Source organism: Scyliorhinus torazame, chromosome 5 (genome assembly GCF_047496885.1).
Source record: "Scyliorhinus torazame isolate Kashiwa2021f chromosome 5, sScyTor2.1, whole genome shotgun sequence".
NCBI classification, from domain to species: domain Eukaryota; kingdom Metazoa; phylum Chordata; class Chondrichthyes; order Carcharhiniformes; family Scyliorhinidae; genus Scyliorhinus; species Scyliorhinus torazame.
The window spans coordinates 201,091,285-201,113,391 of NC_092711.1; the positions used below are offsets into that span (position 1 = coordinate 201,091,285).

At 45.0% G+C, this 22,107-nt stretch overlaps 1 protein-coding gene across 1 annotated transcript; it reads left to right on the forward strand.

The window, feature by feature from the left end:
• The first annotated feature begins 5,715 nt into the window (after positions 1-5,715).
• Positions 5,716-21,938, forward strand: LOC140420881 (proteolipid protein DM alpha). Its single transcript, XM_072504990.1, has 6 exons — positions 5,716-5,894; positions 7,982-8,138; positions 15,051-15,216; positions 18,536-18,609; positions 19,231-19,296; positions 21,389-21,938. Exons 1-6 carry the CDS (start codon positions 5,869-5,871, stop codon positions 21,464-21,466), a joined length of 567 nt encoding a protein of 188 aa, XP_072361091.1. The 5' UTR covers positions 5,716-5,868; the 3' UTR covers positions 21,467-21,938.
• The last annotated feature ends 169 nt before the right edge of the window (positions 21,939-22,107 follow it).

Consider the following 22,107-nt stretch of genomic DNA (forward strand, 5'->3'; position numbering starts at 1 on the left):
TGGGTTTCCTGACACAGTATGTAGATAGGCCAACAAGAGGCGAGGCCATATTGGATTTGGTACTGGGTAATGAACCAAGACAGGTGTTAGATTTGGAGGTGGTGAGCACTTTGGTGATAGTGACCACAATTCGATTACGTTTACTTTAGTGATGGAAAGGGATAGGTATATACCGCAGGGCAAGAGTTATATCTGGGGGAAAGGCAATTATGATGCGATGAGGCAAGACTTAGGATGCATCGGATGGAGAGGAAAACTGCAGGGCATGGGCACAATGGAAATATGGAGCTTGTTCAAGTAACAGCTACTGCGTGTCCTTGATAAGTATGTACCTGTCAGGCAGGGAGGAAGTGGTCGAGCAAGGGAACCGTGGTTTACTAAAGCAGTCAAAACACTTGTCAAGAGGAAGACGGAGGCTTATGTAAAGATGAGACATGAAGGTTCAGTTAGGCACTCAAGAGTTACAAGTTAGCTAGGAAGGACCTAAAGAGAGAGCTAAGAAGAGCCAGGAGGGGACATGAGAAGTCTTTGGCAGGTAGGATCAAGGGCAGCACGGTAGCATTGTGGATAGCACAATTGCTTCACAGCTCCAGGGTCCCAGGTTCGATTCCGGCTTGGGTCACTGTCTGTGCGGAGTCTGCACATCCTCCCCGTGTGTGCGTGGGTTTCCTCCGGGTGCTCCGGTTTCCTCCCACAGTCCAAAGATGTGCAGGTTAGGTGGATTGGCCATGATAAATTGCCCTTTTAGTGTCCAAAATTGCCCTTAGTGTTGGGTGGGGTTACTGGGTTATGGGGATAGGGTGGAGGTGTTGACCTTGGGTAGGATGCTCTTTCCAAGAGCTGGTGCAGACTCGATGGGCCGAATGGCCTCCTTCTGCACTGTAAATTCTATGATAATCTATGATAACCCTAAAGCTTTCTGTAGATATGTCAGGAATAAACGAAAAACTAGGGTAAGAGTAGGGCCAGTCAAGGACAGTAGTGGGAAATTGTGCTTGGAGTCTGAGGAGATAGGAGAGGTGCTAAATGAATATTTTTCATCAGTATTCACACAGGAAAAAGACAATGTTGTCGAGGAGAATACTGAAATTCAGGCTACTCGGCTAGAAGGGCTTGAGGTTCATAAGGAGGATGTGTTAGCAATTCTGGAAAGTGTGAAAATAGATAAGTCCCCTGGGCCGGATGGGATTTATCCTAGGATTCTCTGGGAAGCTAGGGAGGAGATTGCTGAGCCTTTGGCTTTGATCTGTATGTCATCTTTGTCTACAGAAATAGTCCCAGAAGACTGGAGGATAGCAAATGTTGTCCCCTTGTTCAAGAAGGGGAGTAGAGACAACCCTGGTAACTATAGACCAGTGAGCCTGACTTCTGTTGTAGGCAAAATCTTGGAAAGGTTAATAAGAGATAGGATGCATAATCATCTGGAAGAAATAATTTGATTAGAGATAGTCAATACGGTTTTGTGAAGGGTAGGTCGTGCCTCACAAACCTTATTGAGCTCTTTGAGAAGGTGACCAAACAGGTAGATGAGGGTGAAGCAGTTTATGTGGTGTATATGAATTTCAGTAAAGCGTTTGATAAGGTTCCCCACGGTAGGCTACTGCAGAAAATACGGAGGCATGGGATTCAGGGTGATTTAGCAGTTTGGATCAGAAATTGGCTTCCTGGAAGAAGACAGAGGGTGGTGATTGATAGGTAATGTTCAAACTGGAGTCCAGTTACTGGTGGTGTCCCACAAGGATCTGTTTTGGGGCCACTGCTGTTTGTCATTTTTATAAATGATCTGGAGGAGGGCGTAGAATGATGGGTGAGTAAATTTGCAGATGACACTAAAGTCGGTGGAGTTGTGGACAGTGCGGAAGGATGTTACCAGTTACAGAGGGACATAGATAAGCTGCAGCGCTGGGCTGAGAGGTGGCAAATGGAGTTTAATGCAGAAAAGTGTGAGGTGATTCATTTTGCAAGGAATAACGGGAAGACTGAGTACTGGCCTAATGGTAAGATTCTTGGCAGTATGGATGAGCAGAGAGATCTCGGTGTCCATGTACATAGATCCCTGAAAGTTGCCACCCAGGTTGAGAGGGGTGTTAAGAAGGCGTACAGTGTGTTAGCTTTTATTGGTAGAGGGGTTGAGTTTCGGAGCCATGAGGTCATGTTGCAGCTGTACAAAACTCTGGTGCGGCCACATTTGGAGTATTGCGTGCAATTCTGGTCGCCGCATTATAGGAAGGATGTGGAAGCATTGGAAAGGGTGCAGAGGAGATTTACCAGAATGTTGCCTGGTGTGGAGGGAAGATCTTGTGAGGAAAGGCTGAGGGACTTGAGGCTGTTGTCGTTAGAAAGAAGAAGGTTAAGTGGTGACTTAATTGAGGCATACAAGATGATCAGAGGATTGGAAAAGGGTGGACAGTGAGAGCCTTTTTCCTCGGATGGTGATATCTAGCACGAGGGGACATAGCTTTAAATTGAGGGGATATAGATATAAGACAGATGTCAAAGGTAGGTTCTTTACTCAGAGTAGTAATGGCGTGGAATGCCCTGCCTGCAACAGTAGTGGACTCGCAAACACTAAGGGCATTCAAATGGTCAATGGATAGACATATGGACGATAAGGGAATAGTGTAGATGGGGTTTAGAGTGGTTTCACAGGTCGGTGCAACATCGAGGGCCGAAGGGCCTGTACTGCTCGGTTATGTTCTATGTACTACAGGTACGGGGGTAGATCCCTGCCTGCTGGCTCCGCCCAGTAGGCAGAGTATAAATGTGTGTGCTCACCGAGCTGCAGCCATTTCGGCAGCAGCTGCAGGAGGCTACACATCTCTGCTTAACAAAGCCTTGATTACACTCTACTCTCATCTCGTCGTAATTGAAAGTGCATCAATTTATTAAGCAGAGATTTTACAACGATGGACCTCCGCATCAAGCCAGATCGCCTGCAGCTGCACTCTCAAGCAGACAACACCGTAATTGATAGCGCATCAGCACCGTTGGCAGTGCAGACATTTGGCCTCAACTGCCCTCCATTTTGTAGAAGATCCCACTGAATTAATCAAACAAGAGAGTCAACCTCAACAACCCTCATTAAATGTCCGTATCTGGACGTTTAATGGGGTTACTGGGTTACGGGGATAGGGTGGAGGTGTGGGCTTAGGTAGGGTGATCTTTCCATGGGCTGGTGCAGACTCGATGTGCCGAATGGCCTCCTGCACTGTAAATTCTATGTTCATCACATTGCTGTTTGAGGGATCTTGCTGTGTGCACTTTGACTGCTTTTTTTCCTCCGCTATGATGTAGATAATCTGTGAAGCACTTTTGAGTTGCCCTGTGGCCGAGAAAGCCACTCGACAAATGCTAATTCATTTCTGTGAAGTAAAATGAGGCTCTGATTCTTTGCCTAACCTCATCCAAAGTGTATTCAAATATATAGCACAATAAAGTGCTGCATTAGCTAACTTCACAAAGCCGAGCACTGGAAAGGGGTGGGGGAGGCTGTTCGTTTGATGTTTAGTGCTCAAGGCGGAGATTGGAGGTCAAGGTTGTGGTGCCCGTGGGGCTTTCTGGAGTCTTTTTGGTATTTTCTGCTCAATTTGTCAAGTCTGTCGTCATTTTCCACACTTTAGAATTTGAAATCTTGCTCTGACTAGCAACACAGAAGCTCCACCTGGTGGCTATGGGTGAGTTTATTATGTCTCTTGTGATGCGACAGAAGTAGTTGCAATCAGACACATTGTAAGCCTCCTCCTTTAATCATTTGGACCGTTTTCCCCATAATTTATTATTTAAGGTAGTGTACATTGCAAATTATGAATTAATTATTTAAATATTGCTTAGCGACTTGGTGTAGTTTCTCAATCTACCTTAACCAACTCATCCTTCATTCCTGCATTGCTTACATTTTTCTAATTTAGGACTCTGATTTTGGATTTGATTAGATTACTCTCAAACTCAATTCTAATATATTATGATGTGGAGATGCCGGCGTTGGACTGGGGTGAGCACAGTACGAAGTCTTACAACACCAGGTTAAAGTCCAACAGGTTTGTTTCGATGTCACTAGCTTTCGGAGCGCTGCTCCTTCCTCAGGTGAATGAAGAGGTCTGTTCCAGAAACACATATATAGACAAATTCAAAGATGCCAAACAATGCTAGGAATGCGAGCATTAGCAGGTGATTAAATCTTTACAGATCCAGAGATGGGGTAACCCCAGGTTAAAGAGGTGTGAATTGTATCAAGCCAGGACAGTTGGTAGGATTTCGCAGGCCAGATGGTGGGGATGAATGTAATGTGACATGAATCCCAGGTCCCGGTTGAGGCCGCACTCATGTGTGCGGAACTTGGCTGTAAGTTTCTGCTCGGCGATTCTGCGTTGTCGCGGGTCCTGAAGGCCGCCTTGGAGAACGCTTACCCGGAGATCAGAGGCTGAATGCCCTTGACTGCTGAAGTGTTCCCCGACTGGAAGGGAACATTCCTGCCTGGTGATTGTTGCGCGATGTCCGTTCATTCGTTGTCGCAGCGTCTGCATGGTCTCGCCAATGTACCACGCTTCGGGACATCCTTTCCTGCAGCGTATGAGGTAGACAACGTTGGCCGAGTCGCACGAGTATGTGCCGCGTACCTGGTGGGTGGTGTTCTCACGTGTAATAGTGGTATCCATGTCGATGATCTGGCACGTCTTGCAGAGATTGCCATGACAGAGTTGTGTGGTGTCGTGGTCACTGTTCTGAAGACTGGGTAGTTTGCTGCAAACAATGGTTCGTTTCTCCAAGGCGGCCTTCAGGACCCGCGACAACGCAGAATCGCCGAGCAGAAACTTATAGCCAAGTTCCGCACACATGAGTGCGGCCTCAACCGGGACCTGGGATTCATGTCGCATTACATTCATCCCCCACCATCTGGCCTGCGAAATCCTACCAACTGTCCTGGCTTGGTACAATTCACACCTCTTTAACCTGGGGTTACCCCATCTCTGGATCTGTAAAGATTTAATCACCTGCTAATGCTCGCATTCCTAGCATTGTTTGGCATCTTTGAATTTGTCTATATATGTGTTTCTGGAACAGACCTCTTCATTCACCTGAGGAAGGAGCAGCGCTCCGAAAGCTAGTGACATCGAAACAAACCTGTTGGACTTTAACCTGGTGTTGTAAGACTTCGTACTAATATATTATGATCACTCTTCTCTAGAGATTCCTTTACTACAAGGTTCGCAATTAGACCTTTCTCACTGAACACCAGATCTAAAATGGCCTGTTGGTTCCCCTACATACTAATCTAGAAAGCAACCTTTTATACATTTGATAGTGAGTCTGAAGTGTGATTCTCTCTTTGCCCACATTTATTTATTACCTCGGGGCACTGCTTTCTTTTGCTACCTTCTGCGCAAGCTTAGACACTGATCTAGAAGCCATTCAATCTTAGAAACTACTGATAGTGATTATGTTCTATCCACATTTACACATGGAGGCGGCCATGTACGCGCACCCAGGAATTGCAGGGTTGAGACCTCCAGCTGGTCAATCCTTGCGCACACAGGGTTTGCTTCTGGATGTTGGGCAAAAAATGAATTGTCGAGGACCTTCATTCTTTGGGAGAGAAAATTGGCAAATGGACAGGGGTGAGGTAATAAGGGGAGGGGTGTGGAGTGAGAATTGAAGGGAAAACCGAGAGACAGATCCTGTATATCTCAGTCATTCATTGTTTCTACAGGTTGTTCAGAGTGCTGTGTGAGATGCCTCCGGGGAGTTCCCTATGCCTCTCTCATCGCGACTATCTTCTGTTTTGTGGGAGTGGCCCTTTTCTGCGGCTGTGGCCATGAGGCCTTGACTGGGACTGAGAGACTCATTGAGCGTTACTTCTCCAATGACTTTATGGACTACGCTCTACTGGCAAATGTGTAAGTATCTCATCACTTTTCTTTTCTGTCTTGCTGCAGTTTGTGTGCCTGATACTAAATTGGGACACGAATAAGTAAATTGGAGTAGAAAGTTGCCAAAGGACATCGGCACAGATAGTAACTGGACAAAACTGGCTGATCGAGTTCCGTGTGGGGCAGTGTGAGAAGATAAATCTGATGTTTTCTAAGCGGCAAGAATCAAGGAACAACAGAGATTTTGGGCACAAATATAGGAATACATGAGTCGCAAAAAGTTGGTTTACAGGTGCAACAGGTGGTTAAGAAGGCAAATGGAATTTTGTCCTTCATTGCTAGAGGAATGGAGTTTAAGACTAGGGAGTTTATGATGCAATTTTATAATATGTTAGTGAGGCCACACTTGGAGTATTGTGTTCAGTTTTGGTCTCCTTACCTGAGAAAGGACGTACTGGCACTGGAGGGTGTGCAGAGGAGATTCACTAGGTTAATCCCAGAGCTGAAGGGGTTGGATTACGAGGAGAGGTTGAGTAGACTGGGACTGTACTCATTGGAATTTAGAAGGATGAGGGGGGATCTTATAGAAACATATAAAATTATCAAGAGAATAGATAAGATAGATGCGGGCAGATTGTTTCCACTGACCGGTGAAAGCAGAACTAGGGGGCATAGCCTCAAAATAGGGGGAAGTAGATTTAGGACTGAGTTTAGGAGGAACTTCTTCACCCAAAGGGATGTAAATCTATGGAATTCTTTGCCCAGTGAAGCAGTTGAGGCCCCTTCATTAAATGTTTTTAAGATAAAGATAGTTTTTTGAAGAATAAAGGGATTAAGGGTTATGGTGTTCGGGCCGGAATGTGGAGCTGAGTCCACAAAAGATCAGCCATGATCTCATTGAATGGCGGAGCAGGCTCGAGGGGCTGGATGGCCTACTCCTGCTCCTAGTTCTTACGTTCTTATGAATAATTGAAATCCAGTGGATAGATACAAAAAGCAGTGGCTAATTGAGTCTTAATTGGCCTTTATCGCAAAGTGATGGTTCAAAGCTCTGTTCAGACCACAGCTGGAGTAATTGTGTGCAAATGGGCAGCACAGTAGTCAACACTGCTGTCTCACAGCATCAGGGACCTGGGTGCAATTGCAGCCTTGGGTAACTGTCCATGTGGAATTTGCATGTTCTCCTTGTGTCTGTGTGGGATTGCTCCAGATGCTCCGGTTTCCTCCCACAGTCCAAAACAAGTACCGGTTTGGACACGCTAAAATTGCCCCTTGAGTGTCCAAAGATGTGCTGGTTAGGTAGATTGGTCATGCTAAAATTGCCCCTTCATGTCCGATGATGTGCAGGTTAGGTGTGTTAGCCATGATCAATACACAGGGTTATGGGGATAGGCCAGGGAGTGGGCCTAGGTATGTAGTGCTCTTTTGGAGGGTCGATGCAGACTTGATGGGCTGAATGGTGGCCTCCTGCAATGTAGGGATTCTATGGGTTCTGAATACCATACACCTCAACAGATATATTGGCCTTGGGATGGGTGCAGCGCAAGGAATGATGGACTATGAGGCCAGGTTGCATAGACTAGGTTTGTGTTCACGTGAATTTGGAAGATTGAGGGGTGGGTGGGTTGACAGAGTTGTTTTTAAGACTGAATAAGATAAATGGTGAGGCATCATTTAATCTAACAGGAGTGTCGAGGCTGAGGGATATCATCTTCAACTTGGAGCTTGGCCAGTAGGCAGGGTAATCCTGGAACACTTTCCCCCTCACAGCCTGAGTTCTGCGCATGCAAAGGACAATTGAAACTATCACAACAGATATCAGTAATTGTTTTGTTGGGTAAGGGTATCGAAATTTGTAGCAGAAGTGGGTATAAATCAGCCATGATCTAACTGAATGACGGAACAGTATTGAGAGATTGAATGGCCGCCTCCCTGTTCCTGTACTTCCCCTCTTGGTGATTCCATATAGAGTGTGGGAGGAGAATGCTCTACAAACTGTGCTTGAATGTTTTGTGCTGTCTCTTGTGTGATCTGCCCTCTTGTGGGGAGTTTGTGTGAGCGACGTATTGATGTTGTGAATCTTTTACATGAGCTGTTCTCTCTGCTTCTGCCAGAATCCAGGTGTTCCAATATGTTATCTATGGGACTGCATCGTTCTTCTTCCTGTATGGGGTACTGCTCTTGGCTGAGGGCTTCTACACCACCAGTGCCGTCAGATCTCTCTTTGGAGAATTCAGGACCACTATGTGTGGCAGATGTGTCAGCGCAACTGTAAGTCACGCAAAGCCTGCACCTCCTGGAAGAATCCAGTATCTGAACACTGTTCCCAGTTCACAGCGCATTGGCCTGGGCACACTTCACCCAATTTCTCTTTCTCCCTGTCCTGTGCTCATGAGGTAGCTGATAATGGGATGTCATTCAGCCCATTTTTTGATGGCTCATTCAGAATGAAACAATAGCATTTCTATTTTCTCTCCTGGCAGATGATGCCAGACCTGCGGAGTTTTTCAGATTCCAGCATCCAAAGTATTTTGCTTATTGCAGCATTTATCTGGTGCCTTTCACGACCATGGTGTTCCCAATGAAATACTAATCACTCTTGTAATGTTCAAGATGCCCAGCTCGCTCCCACAATCTTCCTGCCCTTTTCCACAACTTTCCTTTCCTCGATTATAACTCATCTTCTCCTGCTCCAGTATAAACTGACACATCTTGTAGTCCTCCCCATTAACCTCTTCCTACCTCAGGCCGCTAGTTTCAAGACTAAAGGTCTGCATTTAATGCACCCATCCACTATGATTCATTCAGCATCACCAAGGAGAGGCAGTGGTGGTATTATCACTGGACGAGTGATATCCAGAGAGCCAGGGTAATGCTCTGGGGTCCCGGGTTTGAATCCCACCAGGCAGGTGATCAAATTTGAATTCCATAAAAATCTGGAATTAAAAGTCTAATGATGATCATGAAACCATTGCCGATTGTCGCAAAAACCTCAAGGGACGAAAATCTGCCCGGTCTGGCCGACATGTGACTGCAGACTCCTCCAGGGATGTGGTTGACTCTTAACTCCTTCTGAAATAGCCAACCAAGCCACTCCATTCAAGGGCAATTAGGGATGGGCAATAAATGCTGACCCAGCCAAAGATACCCACATCCCAGGAACAATTTTTTTTTAAAAATCCCCTCCCCAGCAAGTTAATTAACAAAACATCAATTATCCCGATTAAAAATAAGAAATATTTCTTGTATTTGCAAAGCGCCTTTTAATGACCACCAAACATCTACAAGTGCTTTACAGCTAATGAAAATAATCCCTACAGTGCAGAAGGAGGCCATTCAGCCCATCGAGTCTGCACCAACCTCTGAAAGGCCCACTCCCCCACCCTATTTTTTTCATGGCCAATCCACCTAACCTGCACATTTTTGGACCATGGGAGGAAACCGGAGAAACCCCCACAGACACTGGGAGAATGTGCAAACTCCACGCAGATTTTGCACAGTCGTCCAAAGCAGGAATTGAACCCGGGTCGCTGGTGCTGTGAAGCAGCAGTGCTAGCCCTACCACTCTTTGTGCAGCACCTTGCCAATTTGCCAACAAAAAACTCCCACTCGTAGCAGTGACACAATGACCAGATACCCTGTTTTTATGGCGTTGATTGGGGATGAATGTTGGCCAGGAAACTAGGCAGAACACCATGCTCTCTTGCGAAGTAATACCATTGGCACCTTTTACATTCAGCTGACCAGACAGATTGGACTCTTGCTGAAGAGTCATCCAGACTGCAAACGTTAGCTCTGTTCTCTCTCCACAGATGCTGTCAGACCTGTTGAGATTTTCCAACCTTTTCTGTTTTTCTCTAGACAGACAGATTGGGCCTTGGCTTAAGGCCTCCGCTGAAAGACAGCCCCTTGCTCAGTGCGGCACTGGAGTGACGGCCTTTTTCTGCCTCAATCCCTACAATGAGACTTGAACCTGGAATCTTGAGACTCCAAGAGGAGATTGCTAACATTTGACCCGCACTGACCTTTATAGGCCAACTTTTCCAACATTAAAGCAGCCACATAAATGCAAGTTTTTGTAGTGAAGCAATAATGTTGCATTTAACTCTCACCCTCTGATCCATTCAAAGTTTGTTTTGATTATTACTGTCTGGTAACCTAGTGTGAAAGAATTCACTCCACTTTCAGAAAGCTCCATTGAGGGTGGCACAGTGGTTAGCACAGTTGCTTCACAGCTCCAGGGTCCCAGGTTCGATTCCTGGCTTGGGTCACTATCTGTACGGAGTCTGCACTTCATCTCCGGGTGCTCCGGTTTCCTCCGACAGTCCAAAGATGTGCAGGTTAGGTGGATTGGCCATGATAAATTGCCCTTAGTGTCCAAAATTGCCCTTAGTGTTGGGTGGTGTTACTGGGTTATGGGGATAGGGTGGCGGTGTTGACCTTGGGTAGGGTGCTCTTTCCAAGAGCCGGTGCAGACTCGATGGGCCGAATGGCCTCCTTCAGCACTGTGAATTCTATGATAAGGCTAGGTGGCTCACCTACACTGGTGAACCACTGGACATTGCAGGTACCACCATGTCTGTGGTAGTTTGTTGTCACTAATCAGCACACTTTTCACTTATTGTGGTCAGGGGCAAGGCTGCAGCTTCTTGGCCCGTGATTGGTTGTGCCATTTATCACTAAATTGGCGACGCATCCTCCAGATTGGGCCTGGGGGCTTGAGCAAAGTGTTGGGCCAGTACCCCACAAGTATTTCAACCTGGAAAGGGGCCTCAGTTCACATTCATGTTGACTCAGGAGCCCAATCTCCGTGTTTCCGGACACGCCCAGTCCCCTATGCATTGTTGGAAAAGTACAAAATGAACTCGTCAGTTGGAGAACGTTTCACGGATTGGGCACCATTGGTATAGCCGGTAATGCGGGGCCTACAAGCTCACCGTGAATACGGCTTCAAGGTTGGATCACTGCTGCATGCCCCGCATTGAAGATCTTTACGCAAAGTTGGCAAGTTCGTTCATTCACTAAACTCCATATAAGCCAGGCATAGTTAGAGCTTGAGTTTGATACAGCCTCCCAGACATATGCTACAATAAATAGACACACAGTACTTTACAAGTACTCCCGGCTGCCTTTCGGGGTGTCCTCTGCTGTGCTATATTTCGCTGAGTAATGGAGAACATCCTGAGAGAGTTGTCGCACCTGGCGGTATACTTAAATGACGTCACGGGAGTGACCGAAGGACAGCAACTGTAGAACCTTGAGGCAGTACTGAAACGTTTCACTCATCTGGTGTCCACATGCAGTGGGCGAAATGTGTCTTCAATGCAAGGGAGGTGGTCTACCATTCAGCAGGCCCCCACCCCGACCAATGCCACAAACCTTTTTTCATTTTTCGGAGTTGTTAACTATTATGTGAAGGTCATTCCAAAACTTGGGACCATATCTCTCTCTCTCTCTCTCTTCCCCCGCCCCCCCCCCCCCCCCCCCCCCCGCCCCTTACACCTCCTTTAAAAGAAGAATCGTAGACATGTAGTAAGATGCAGGTTTTTTCTGCAGGTAAGGATACCGTTATCGTCTTTCGGGTTACTGACTGAGCCACTACGATCTGCCAAACCCTTACTCGTCACGGGTATTGGGGCCGTCCTGTCACACTGGATGGGGAATGGCGGGGAACGGTCGATTGCTTTTGCCTCTCGGATGCTGTCTGCAGCGGAAAGGAAATATGCACAGATCGAAAAGGAGGCTTTGGCGGAGGTCAAGACAGTGAAAATATTCCACTAGTATGTTTACCGCATTATTGTTTTCAGTATTATTGAGGAGGACCATAAACCTTTACTCAGTCTTTTTAAGGAGGACAAGGGCTGGGCTCTGCCCTTGGCTGCCAGCAAATATTCATTTGAGCATCAGCCGGGGACCCAGATCGTGAACGCCGATGCGCTGAGCCTTTACCGACTAGCCCCCCCTCCCAGGGTGGACGAAATAGTCGCCACTCTATTCTTTGCTGGTCACTGCATCTCGGATCCGTAAATGGACTCTGGCAGACCCAGTTCCCGCAAAAGGTTGACAGTTATATGGACGTCAGCGTCGATAGCTACAAGGCGAATTAAGGACTTGTTTGTCAAAACTGTCCGAATTTAGTGTGGAGAACGTTATACTGCTGTGGGGTACACGTGTCATCATTTCATAAAAAGGCCAGGATTTGATATTGGAGGACATCTAGCGGTGTCCAAAATGAAGATGTTCGCAAACAGTTATGTCTGGTGGCCGGGCCTGGATCGGGTCTTTGAGAAGATGGCCCAGCAATGTTCCATCTGTCATGATAACCAGAAGCTCCCAACAGCTGCGCCGCTTCACACTTGGGAATGGCCAGCACGGCTGTGGGCAAGGTTGCATGCTGACTTTGTCGGTCCATTTCTGGGGTTCAACGCTCCTCCTATTAATTGATGCCCATTCAAAATGGCTGGAGGTCCACAAGATGGCAACAACCACCTCCCGAGCAACCATCGAGCAGTTGCCATTGTTTAGCACGTACGGTATCCCTGAAGTGCTCGTTGGAGACAACGGGTCCCTTTCATGACTTGGGTTATTTGGATTTTTGAAGGTGAATGGGGTATGGCGCATCCGGTTCTGATGGGCTGTAGGCTTCAAACCTGCCTTGGTATGACTTTCCTGACATAGGTGTGAAAGTGCGTCACAACCAGGAGCTGCAAGTGTGTTGCCCTGTTCGAGGTCGATCACCCAGTTGCTTTATAGCAGGTGATTCGGTATATATTCAAAACCTTTGCAGATGGCGCCCAGTGGGTCTCCGGGACTGTCCTCCCCCCGACAGGGCCGGTTTCCTATCAAGTACAAGTCTAAGGTCGGATAATGCGAAAGCCCCTCGATCCTATTCGGTCCAGACGACCAATTCTTTGAAAATTTCTGTGTGAGTGTCAAGTTTTCGTCCAGCCGACTCTGATGCCACGGCAACCCACAACGGGGCCCCAAGACATCGAGATGACTGAGGTCGTGGACACCGATTCGGAAATGGAAACTCAAGCATCAGAAACAGCCAATAGGACCAGTACGGCAGCCACTGGCGGAGCAGCCACTGTGATGTTCCAATCGGAAGCTGGGTTTCGCTGTCCAGGTTCACGCTGCCTGATCCAGCACCTCAGGTGCACGACCAGATGCGAAGAGAATCCTGCTCCCCCCATACTCCACAGACGCTGGAGGATTCTTCAGGCTGGGAGGGTGGTTACGGAGTGGGAACAATTAATTTCCAAGTGAACTCCCCACTGTAAGGAGACAGGGCACCTCTAAACAATGTATAGTTGCATGGTATTATAAAGCCGGCCAGTTAGGCACCGCCAAGGCACACCCAGTTGAGATCTATCTTGTGGCGTATATAATAGTTATTGTAAATAAACTTTTAAAAAAAATTTAGAGTACCCAATTTTTTTTTCCAATTACGGGGCAGTTGGCATGGCCAATCCACCTATCCTACACATCTTTGAGTTGTGAAGGTGAGACCCACCCAGACACGAGGAGAACGTGCAAACTCCACACAGACAGTGACCCAGGGCCGGGATCGTATTGTAAATAAACAACATAGTTTTTTTAAACTATCGGTATGGACTCCTTCGTGGCCTTATAAATGAGAGATAGAGGCTACATTTTAATCTACCAGTGACAGAGATGAGAGAATGGACTCTGCTCATTCAACTCACCTTTTGACATCTACTTTCTGTCTGTCCCATCACAGTCTGGATGTCCCTTGAATGGTCCATGGGGTTTATTGAGAACATAGAGTTTGAATACACAAGGCATTGAGGAATAGTACTGTGGTATGCAGACAGTATATGGGGAGACACAGAATGAAGTGACTGCAGCTAAATCTCTTGTACCACACCAGTTTGTCTGTCACCTCTACTGTCTGATTATACCAGCTCCTACATGGGAAAACTCCCATGGGCACCAACATTGCTCACTATAAGCACGGCAGATTGAATCATGCATTAATGTAATCAATATGTATTGAGGGTCTTTGTAATGTTAGGGGTTTGGCTTGGGCTGATTCAAAGGGGTGAATAGACATCTCATCAAGGAATAATTTTTGTTCCCTTTAATCCACCCAGAAAGTTTGACATTTTCCTCACCTTGTTTTTTTTATAGTCATCCTGTTTGCTATGACTAATAAACAACTCTATTATCATTGTATCATGTAACTAGTGAGATTGAAAGTGATTTGTAAGGATCTCTGGTCTTTTCACATCTGGAATTTCCATGTAGAATGTATTTGATCGATCCTTTATCATGTGTTCTGTGTAATGTTGTTTTGAAAGCTTATCTGATAAAAGTCTCTTGTGCAAAATGATCTGCAAAGTTCTGTTTGAAAATTTTGAAGCAGATTTCATGCTCGGGTTTAACAGTGAGTTCTGTGGGGGCTGATGATTACATCTAATAACTGGCCTATTTAAAATGGATTGTGGTCCATCCTATGTCATAATGTCAATTAAATGACTAATTGTGAATGATTGCTCCCTCTCTCTCTCTCTCTCTCTCTGCCTTTTCTCTGTCTTCTCTCTCTGTTCCCCCTCTGTCTTCTCTCTTTCTGTCTCTCTCTCTCTCTCTCTTTGCCCTCCCCCTTTTGCTCTCTCTCTGCCCCCCCCCCTCTCTGTCTTTTCTCTCTCTCTCTCTCTCTCTGTCTTCTCTCTCTCTCTCTGTCCTCTCTCTCTCTGTCTTTCCTCTCTCTCTCTGTCTTGTCTCTCTCTCTCTGTCTTGTCTCTCTCTCTCTGTCTTGTCTCTCTCTCTCTGTCTTCTCTCTCTCTATCTGCCTTTTCTCTCTGTCTTTCCTCTCTCTCTCTGTCTTTCCTCTCTCTCTCTGTCTTGTCTCTCTCTCTCTGTCTTGTCTCTCTCTCTCTGTCTTGTCTCTCTCTCTCTGTCTTGTCTCTCTCTCTCTGTCTTGTCTCTCTCTCTCTGTCTTCTCTCTCTCTATCTGCCTTTTCTCTCTGTCTTTTTTCTTTCTCTCTCTGTCCTTGTTCTCTCTCGGTCTGCCTTTTTCTCTCTCTTTTTGTGTCTTTCTCTCTCTCTTTTTGTGTCTTTCTCCCTTTCTGTGTATTTCTCTCTCTGTCTCCCTCTCTCCCTCCCCCTCTCTCTCTCATACCTTGCTTTTCTCATTGATCACTTCCTTCTCTCTTCTAGTTCATCTTCCTGACCTATGCACTGGGTGTCATCTGGATGGGAGTCTTTGCCTTCTGCGCGTTGCCAGTCTATATTTACTACACCATGTCATCTACATGCCAAGCGGTCAAATATGTGACTGATAATTCGGGCTTCGATGATGTCTGTGTGGACGCCCGGCAGTACGGTATGGATTAGGGCCACTTTCAATGCTGAAGAAAACTTTTAAGAGTTATTCTGATTTTTTTTTCTCCCTCAAGCGCTCTTGAACACTCGTCTTAAAGCTTAAAGCCCTGCGACTATGGTCTCAACTGTTTACAATTTATGCAATTGACTTCGATGAAGGGACCAATGGTATGGTTGCTAAATTTTCTGACAACACAAAAACGGGTAGGACAGTAAGTTGCGAAGAAGAGATAAGGAGGCGACAAAGAAAGATAGGTTGTTGAGTGAGCAGTGAGCAACAATCTATCAAATGGAGTATAATGTGAGCAAATGTAGTATTGTCCATTTTTGGCAGGGGAAAAAAAGAGGCTTATTATTTAAACGGTGCGAAATTACACAGCTCTGAGCTGCAGGGGGGTCTGGTTGTCCTAGCACATGAATCTAGACTTGGGAATGTAGAAGGTACAGTTTCAAACTTTGCAGAGTTTATTGTGAGCTGTGAGAAGAGTAGTAATATTGATTGATTGATTGATATTGTTACATGTACCAAAGTACAGTGAAAAGTATTTTTCTGCAGCCAAGGGAACGTACACAGTACGTACATAGTAGACAAAAGAATAATCGACAGAGTACATTGACAGTGGTGCATCAGCAAATAGTGATTGGTTACAGTGCGGAACAAGGCCAAACAAGAGCAGCATAGGGCGTCGTGAATAGTGTTTTTACAGGGAACAGATCAGTCCAAGGGATTCAGTGCAATGGGTGGACTGCAGTGTGTGTGAAGTGATTTCATTTTAGTAGCATTAGGATACTGGACAAGAAACGCTAACAATTTGCAAAACTGAGGGAAGGATACTTCACCCCGGGAGTGATTGCACAGACAAATAGGGATCTTTTAGGTTAATCAAACTTTATCATTTAACACCGTATTAACCACATTAACATTGCAGAAATGTCTCTCTAATTCACAATTAAACAATTCTTAAAATAAAAGGAAAAACTTTCAATTAATGCCCTACACCTCCACTATATATATTCCAACCAAATTCAAATGCCGCTTTAACACAACAGGTCTTCTGTTTATAGACTTTTGAAGAGGCCCTTTCAAAAACAGATCCAGTATTCTACTGTCTTGTCAGCCTTTCTGCTCAACCTACCAGCATTTGGCAAAACTTGAAACTGCAGACAGACCTGGCTCCTCCCATTAATTATATCATCTGTATCCCACTAAGATGTCCATGAGCTGCTTAGCAAGAACTAAATGCAATCCCTCAAATTATCTATACTCCAGAAACTCTCCTGCAATTGAAACAATGTTTGTTAGCCATCTCTCTGCAAACAACTAAATGGTTAAAATCAATAATTACCTAATCTTTCACTGCACCTTAATTACAGCTTTAGTAGACACACAACCAACCATGTTATTTTTAATAACCTAACTGCCACAAATATGAAATATAACATCAATTAATTACAGTAGGAGGAATGGGGAGAGTAGGAGGAATGAGGAGAGGGAGTATGCACTAAAGTGTATAAATTCTAAAGGGGATGTAGAAGCCTGAGGTACCGTGGACACACCCCCTGAATGTTGAGAAAACATCCAATATCTTGGGCTTTATCAACAGAGACATAGAGTATTAAATCATAAACTTGTATTAAAACAAAAATTAGTTTTGCCTCAACTGGGGTATTGTGACCAGTTCTGGGCACTTCACTTTAGTAAAGATATGAAGGCATTAGAGTGGTTTCAGAAAAGATTCATGGGAATGGTTTCAGTAATGAGTTGATTAACTTCAGTTACATGGATAAATTGGAGAAACTGTGGTTGTTTTTCTCGAAGAAGAGAAGATTAAGAGGTGATCTTCATAGAGGCATTCAAAATAACAATTAGAGTAATCTGACGGAATAGATAGTGAGATATATTTCCTGCTGGTGAAAGGATTGAGCAGAAGAGAGCACTGATTTAAGGTCATTAGCAAACAAAGTGAGGTGACATGAAAAACTAGTCGGGTGTTAGAATTTGGAATCCAGAATGTGGTGGAGGCAGATACAACTGTGACTTTCAAATGAGAATTCAAATATTTCCTGTAGAGAGAAAAAGATTGTGGCACTATAATCGGAAAGGTATGGAGAGGGAGCAGGGATTGCACTTGCAGAGAGTCAGTGAGGACAAGGCCGAATGGCCTCCTGTGCTGTAATCATTCTATGATTCCATACAGGAGCAATTCCCAAGCTGGGGTCTATGGAACCTCAGGGCTCTGCGGGGTTTGGAGGCAGGCCAAGTTGATTGATACCATTTGAGCTTTGTTCCCTCACAAGACTCACTGGGATGAACTGATTGACCTTGCCATGGGGTTTGTGGAATGCAAGCTCCCCCGCCAATGGATAAAGACCCATCAGCTCGGACTCCAAGAAATCGCCTCATAAAAGCCGGCCAGGATTGGGACCGACTTGATCGGTAGTCCTGGCCGGGATCTTTGTGCTGTATGCCGTGTTGGCGGCTATTTCTTTTGGCAGGAAAGAAACTGCCATTTTGATTTACCTTCTCTGATCTCCTGAACATTTTATAGCTGGCATCTCCAGAACAGGACATGCGGGGTGGAAGGGTGGGGTCGGGGGAGGGGAGAGGGACAGGCCTCCGAGAGAAGTGAGTTAGGTCAGTCACACAGCTCCCATTAAAAATTGTAATAAGGTAAAACCCACGTACATTTTTAATAAGAGAACTTTTTAATTATAGTAAATATATTCATGCAAGAGATAGAAAAGATTTCCGTGAATTAGATTTCTGTGTTTGTACCTAATGCGTGAAAATAATCCTTTTTAGTGGTGTGGCTCTTCAATGCAATAAGAATATTTCACAGGGGTTCCTTCAATAATCTGCGGTCAGAAGTGTTTGCGAGGCTGGAACAGTTTGGGTAACCCTACTGTATAGGATGGGATTGACTGAGTAAATTGAGGAATATGACAATAGGCCGGGAAAGTTAAATCAGCCTTTGAATGGCTGGACTCCTGCTGCTGCTGCTTACATTCTGATGGAACATTATTCCTGAAAAATACTGTGAAAGCTGGGGCAATTGAAATTTTCCAGACTTGGTGCAATGCCAAGTAGATGGATTCAAGGTAGCAATCAGCCATGATCTGATTGGATATTGGCTCGAGGGGCTGAATGACCTCTTCCTGTTCCGACGCACATTTAACTTTCTGGTGATGAGTTCAGCTGGATTCTCGTGGTGAACTGCTTCATATTGCAACCGATGTGCGAGACATTCAACGACTCATTTGTATCGCTGTCTAATGTGCAACATATTTTTGCCCTTCCCATTTCATTCCTCCTGTTTCAGGGATCCTGCCATGGAATGCCAATCCTGGGAAGATCTGTGGCCTCAATTTAACAGCTGTTTGTAATGCCTCCGAGGTAAGTGGTGATTCGAAACCAGTCAGTCCACCACGTCTTTTCAAAGTCTTCACTTGTTCACCTGTTCACCAAGTAAGCTGGCACCACAAGCCTGCAGCAGAGGGACCCCTCCTCTCTCTCTCTCTCTCTCTCTCTCTCCCTCTCTCTCTTTCTCTCCGTCTCCTCCCTCTCCCTCACTCACACTCGGATACTGATGGAGCTTTACTCTATATTTAACCCTGTCCTGGGAGTATTTCATTGGGATTGTGTAGAGGGAGATTTTCTCAGTATCTAATCCCGTGCTGTACCTGACCAGTTTGTGTTTACTGGGAACAATGTAGAGGGAGTTTTCCCCTCTGTATTTTGTCTGTCACTGGCAAATTACTTATTCTATTCAAATCGCCACTCAACTGTCTTTCCATTGAAATTGGGTGCTGGTTAGTGACCAATGCCTATGGATCCCAACTAATTCCGAGCTTGAAGAGCAGAGCGAATCTTTCCCCAGAGTGCACAGCAGTACCAGAATCCACTGATGGATGGAAGGGGGGAATGTCAGATAGATAGTTGTCTGACATGTATTTGACCCTTTGTCATGTTTGATATTGAATTCCTTTCACCTTTAATTCTGTGTCTCCTCTACAGTTTGAATTGACCTACCACTTGTTCATTGCAACATTTGCAGGAGCTGCGGCCACAGTTATTGCTTTGGTAAGTGAACGCTATGTTGTTGTATGGGGGACACTGAGTGAGTTTTACTGCGTGTGTGGAAAGGATGAATGGCAGTATGAAATTAAGATCCTTTCAGTTCCCACAACAGAAAGGGGTAGATCACAAAATTCAACAATAACATGAACATGATTCATTTTCTTTCATTTCATTAATATACCGAGTAACATCGGAGCTCGGCCCCAAAATTTGGGGTCCCATCTTGAGCCAGAGGAAATTGTGTCACAGGCGCAGAATGTATATGCTGTCTTGCTGTCTGTGGCTAATATGTTTTATATTGAAGGGAATTGTCTTTTCTTGCAGCAATAAGATAATTCAGTAGCAAGTGTTTGTGAGTTTAAAAAATCTAGAAGTTTATTTATTCTCTCACACAGTGCCCAAATTAAAGCGACATCAGACACATTACAAAGATGTGCAGGTCAGGTGGATTGGCCATGCTAATTTGCCCCTTAGTGTCCAAAAGATTGGTAGGGTTATGGGCATAGGGAGGGTGCAAAAAATTGGTAGGGTTATGGGCATAGGGAGAGTGCTTCTCCAGAGGATGGTGCAGACTCAATGGACCAAATCATTTCCTTCTGCACTGTAGGGATTCTATGCTATGATTCATTCTCGTATGTGCACTCACATGCACAAGTTTGGGCACTCTTACCGAATATAATTGTCTCAATCTCTCTGGGCTTTTGTGTGGCGGGCCTGGTTTCTTGAATGAATTCAATGCTTGAATGTTGAAGTGAGGGTCTTGTAAAGTCACAGCAGGTTGTGAGGTTTCTTGTAGTCCAGTAAGTAGGAGGCTGATCCTCAGGTGAACTGGAGCCGGTTATGTGCTCTTGCTACGTGATGTGGCTCGGCTTGTTTCCGAGTCTAATTTACAGACTGGGTGAAATTTAGAGTTCTGGTGGAACTGCCTGCAAACAACTCTTTGCTGATTCTTTAAATAGCCAAGGGCAATATGGTTGTCTTGCTTCATGACTTGTCCTTTTCCAAAAGGTTATCGTGTTCATGTTGATTCCGTATTATGGGTTAACACCGCCTGAGGGTTTGAAACGTCATGATACAATGGGTCAGTAATGGGGGCCATTCACTTCCATCTATCACTGATTTGAGTTTTGATCTATGTTATGGGCCAAGGTTTAGAGAACCCAAAAGTGCATCATGGAGTTCACTTGACCCACAACCTTTAATAGATTGTGGTATTGGGAGCACACGGCCCTCTCTATGGGGAGCACACAGCCCACTCTACAGGTGTGGTACAGCAGAAATGGAAAAGTATTTTTTAAAGCAAAACAATGTTTATTCTATGAACTCAAGTTAACCAACATTCAGTGAACATCTTAGCAATCATCAATTTAAATAGAACCCCCAAAGAATACAACACTAAGTAATCCTTAATAACTTCCCAAACTACATCCAGAAGACAAAAGAAACCCCTTTTAACAGAAGCACTTTAGGTTTACATTCATTACTGAGAACATTTATAATTCTGAATTCAACAAATGATCAAGAGATAAGTCTTTTCATGCCAGAGAGATCAACAGTACATCTGCTCTGTCTGGCTTCAGCTCCAACACTGAAAACGAAACTAAAACACACCCTGCAGCAAAAAGCATAAAACAAAAGTAACAATCTGACACAGCCCAGCTCCACCCACACTCTGACATCACTGATAAACACCCATTTCTTAAAGGTAGTCTCACACGACACCTAGAAAGTCCGTAGTCTTTTTGTTAGCCCATCCATAAACAAAGGAATGTGTGAATTCCCCGGTTGACACTGAATGTCCATATTTGATGAGGTATTCGCTGAGGCTTGGTACTGTCTGTAGCTCAGATGTCAAAGGCATCATGAGTTGCAGCAATCATTTGTGTCCAATTTTTAAATATATTGACCAAAAGTTCAAAATATACTGGATATGATCGGTGCATGACTGGTGAAAAATTATGTGGTTAAACAAAGTATTTGTGTAATTCACGTGGCTTTCATTGGCTGTGCAAACTTTAATGGTTTTTATTTCTTCCCTTTTTTATCTCCCCATACCCCTACCTACCCCCACCATGTTGTCATCTCCTGTTCTCAGCTTACCTACATGATGTCTTCCACCTATAACTATGCTGTCCTGAAATTTATGAGCCGAGATGATTGCACAAAATTCTAAGTTAAAGCATGGACTGCATCCACCTCTCCGACCACCACCCATCCCAATCCCTCTATCAGCTCTGACTCTGTTGCACAACTTTACTCCAGGAATGTTCACGCACTGTTCTGTGGTTCCTCACACCCTCCGAGTTCTCAATAACAGCTACTCCTCATCACGCATGGACCTCGAGCTCACTGCGTAACCTTCACGTAAACTGAAATAAACTAAAATCAAGTAGAGAATGCAGGTATAATACAAGGACAGCTTTTTAACTGTAGGTTTTAATGGTAAATAACTTGTGTATTTTAACCCGATTTTGATGCAAAGATATATGGCATCTGTAGAATCTCGGGTTATGGAATTTCGGTTTTAAACATAACCTTTCGCAAGTAGCGTGGATTCTGTTTCTCTGTCTTACTGTGTTCTCAGCTTGCACCTGCTTCATGTTCGCCAGTTGTGGAAATAAAGATGTTGGAGTCTGAGAGCTGAACAGGTTCCTGTCCTCCTCATAATTTTTTTTATAAATTTAGTGTATCCAATTAATATTTTTTCTAATTAAGGGGCAATTTAGCATGGCCAATCCACCTACCCTGCACATCTTTGGGTTGTGGGGGTGGAACCCTCGCAAACACTGGGAGAATGTGCAAACTCCACACGGA

Coding starts and splice junctions, on each gene's coding strand:
- LOC140420881 (XM_072504990.1), top strand. CDS start 5,869: ATGGACTACGCTCTACTGGCAAATGT. Junction 8,139..15,050: donor GCAGATGTGTCAGCGCAACT/GTAAGTCACGCA, acceptor TCTCTCTTCTAG/TTCATCTTCCTGACCTATGC. Junction 19,297..21,388: donor CGGCCACAGTTATTGCTTTG/GTAAGTGAACGC, acceptor TCCTGTTCTCAG/CTTACCTACATGATGTCTTC.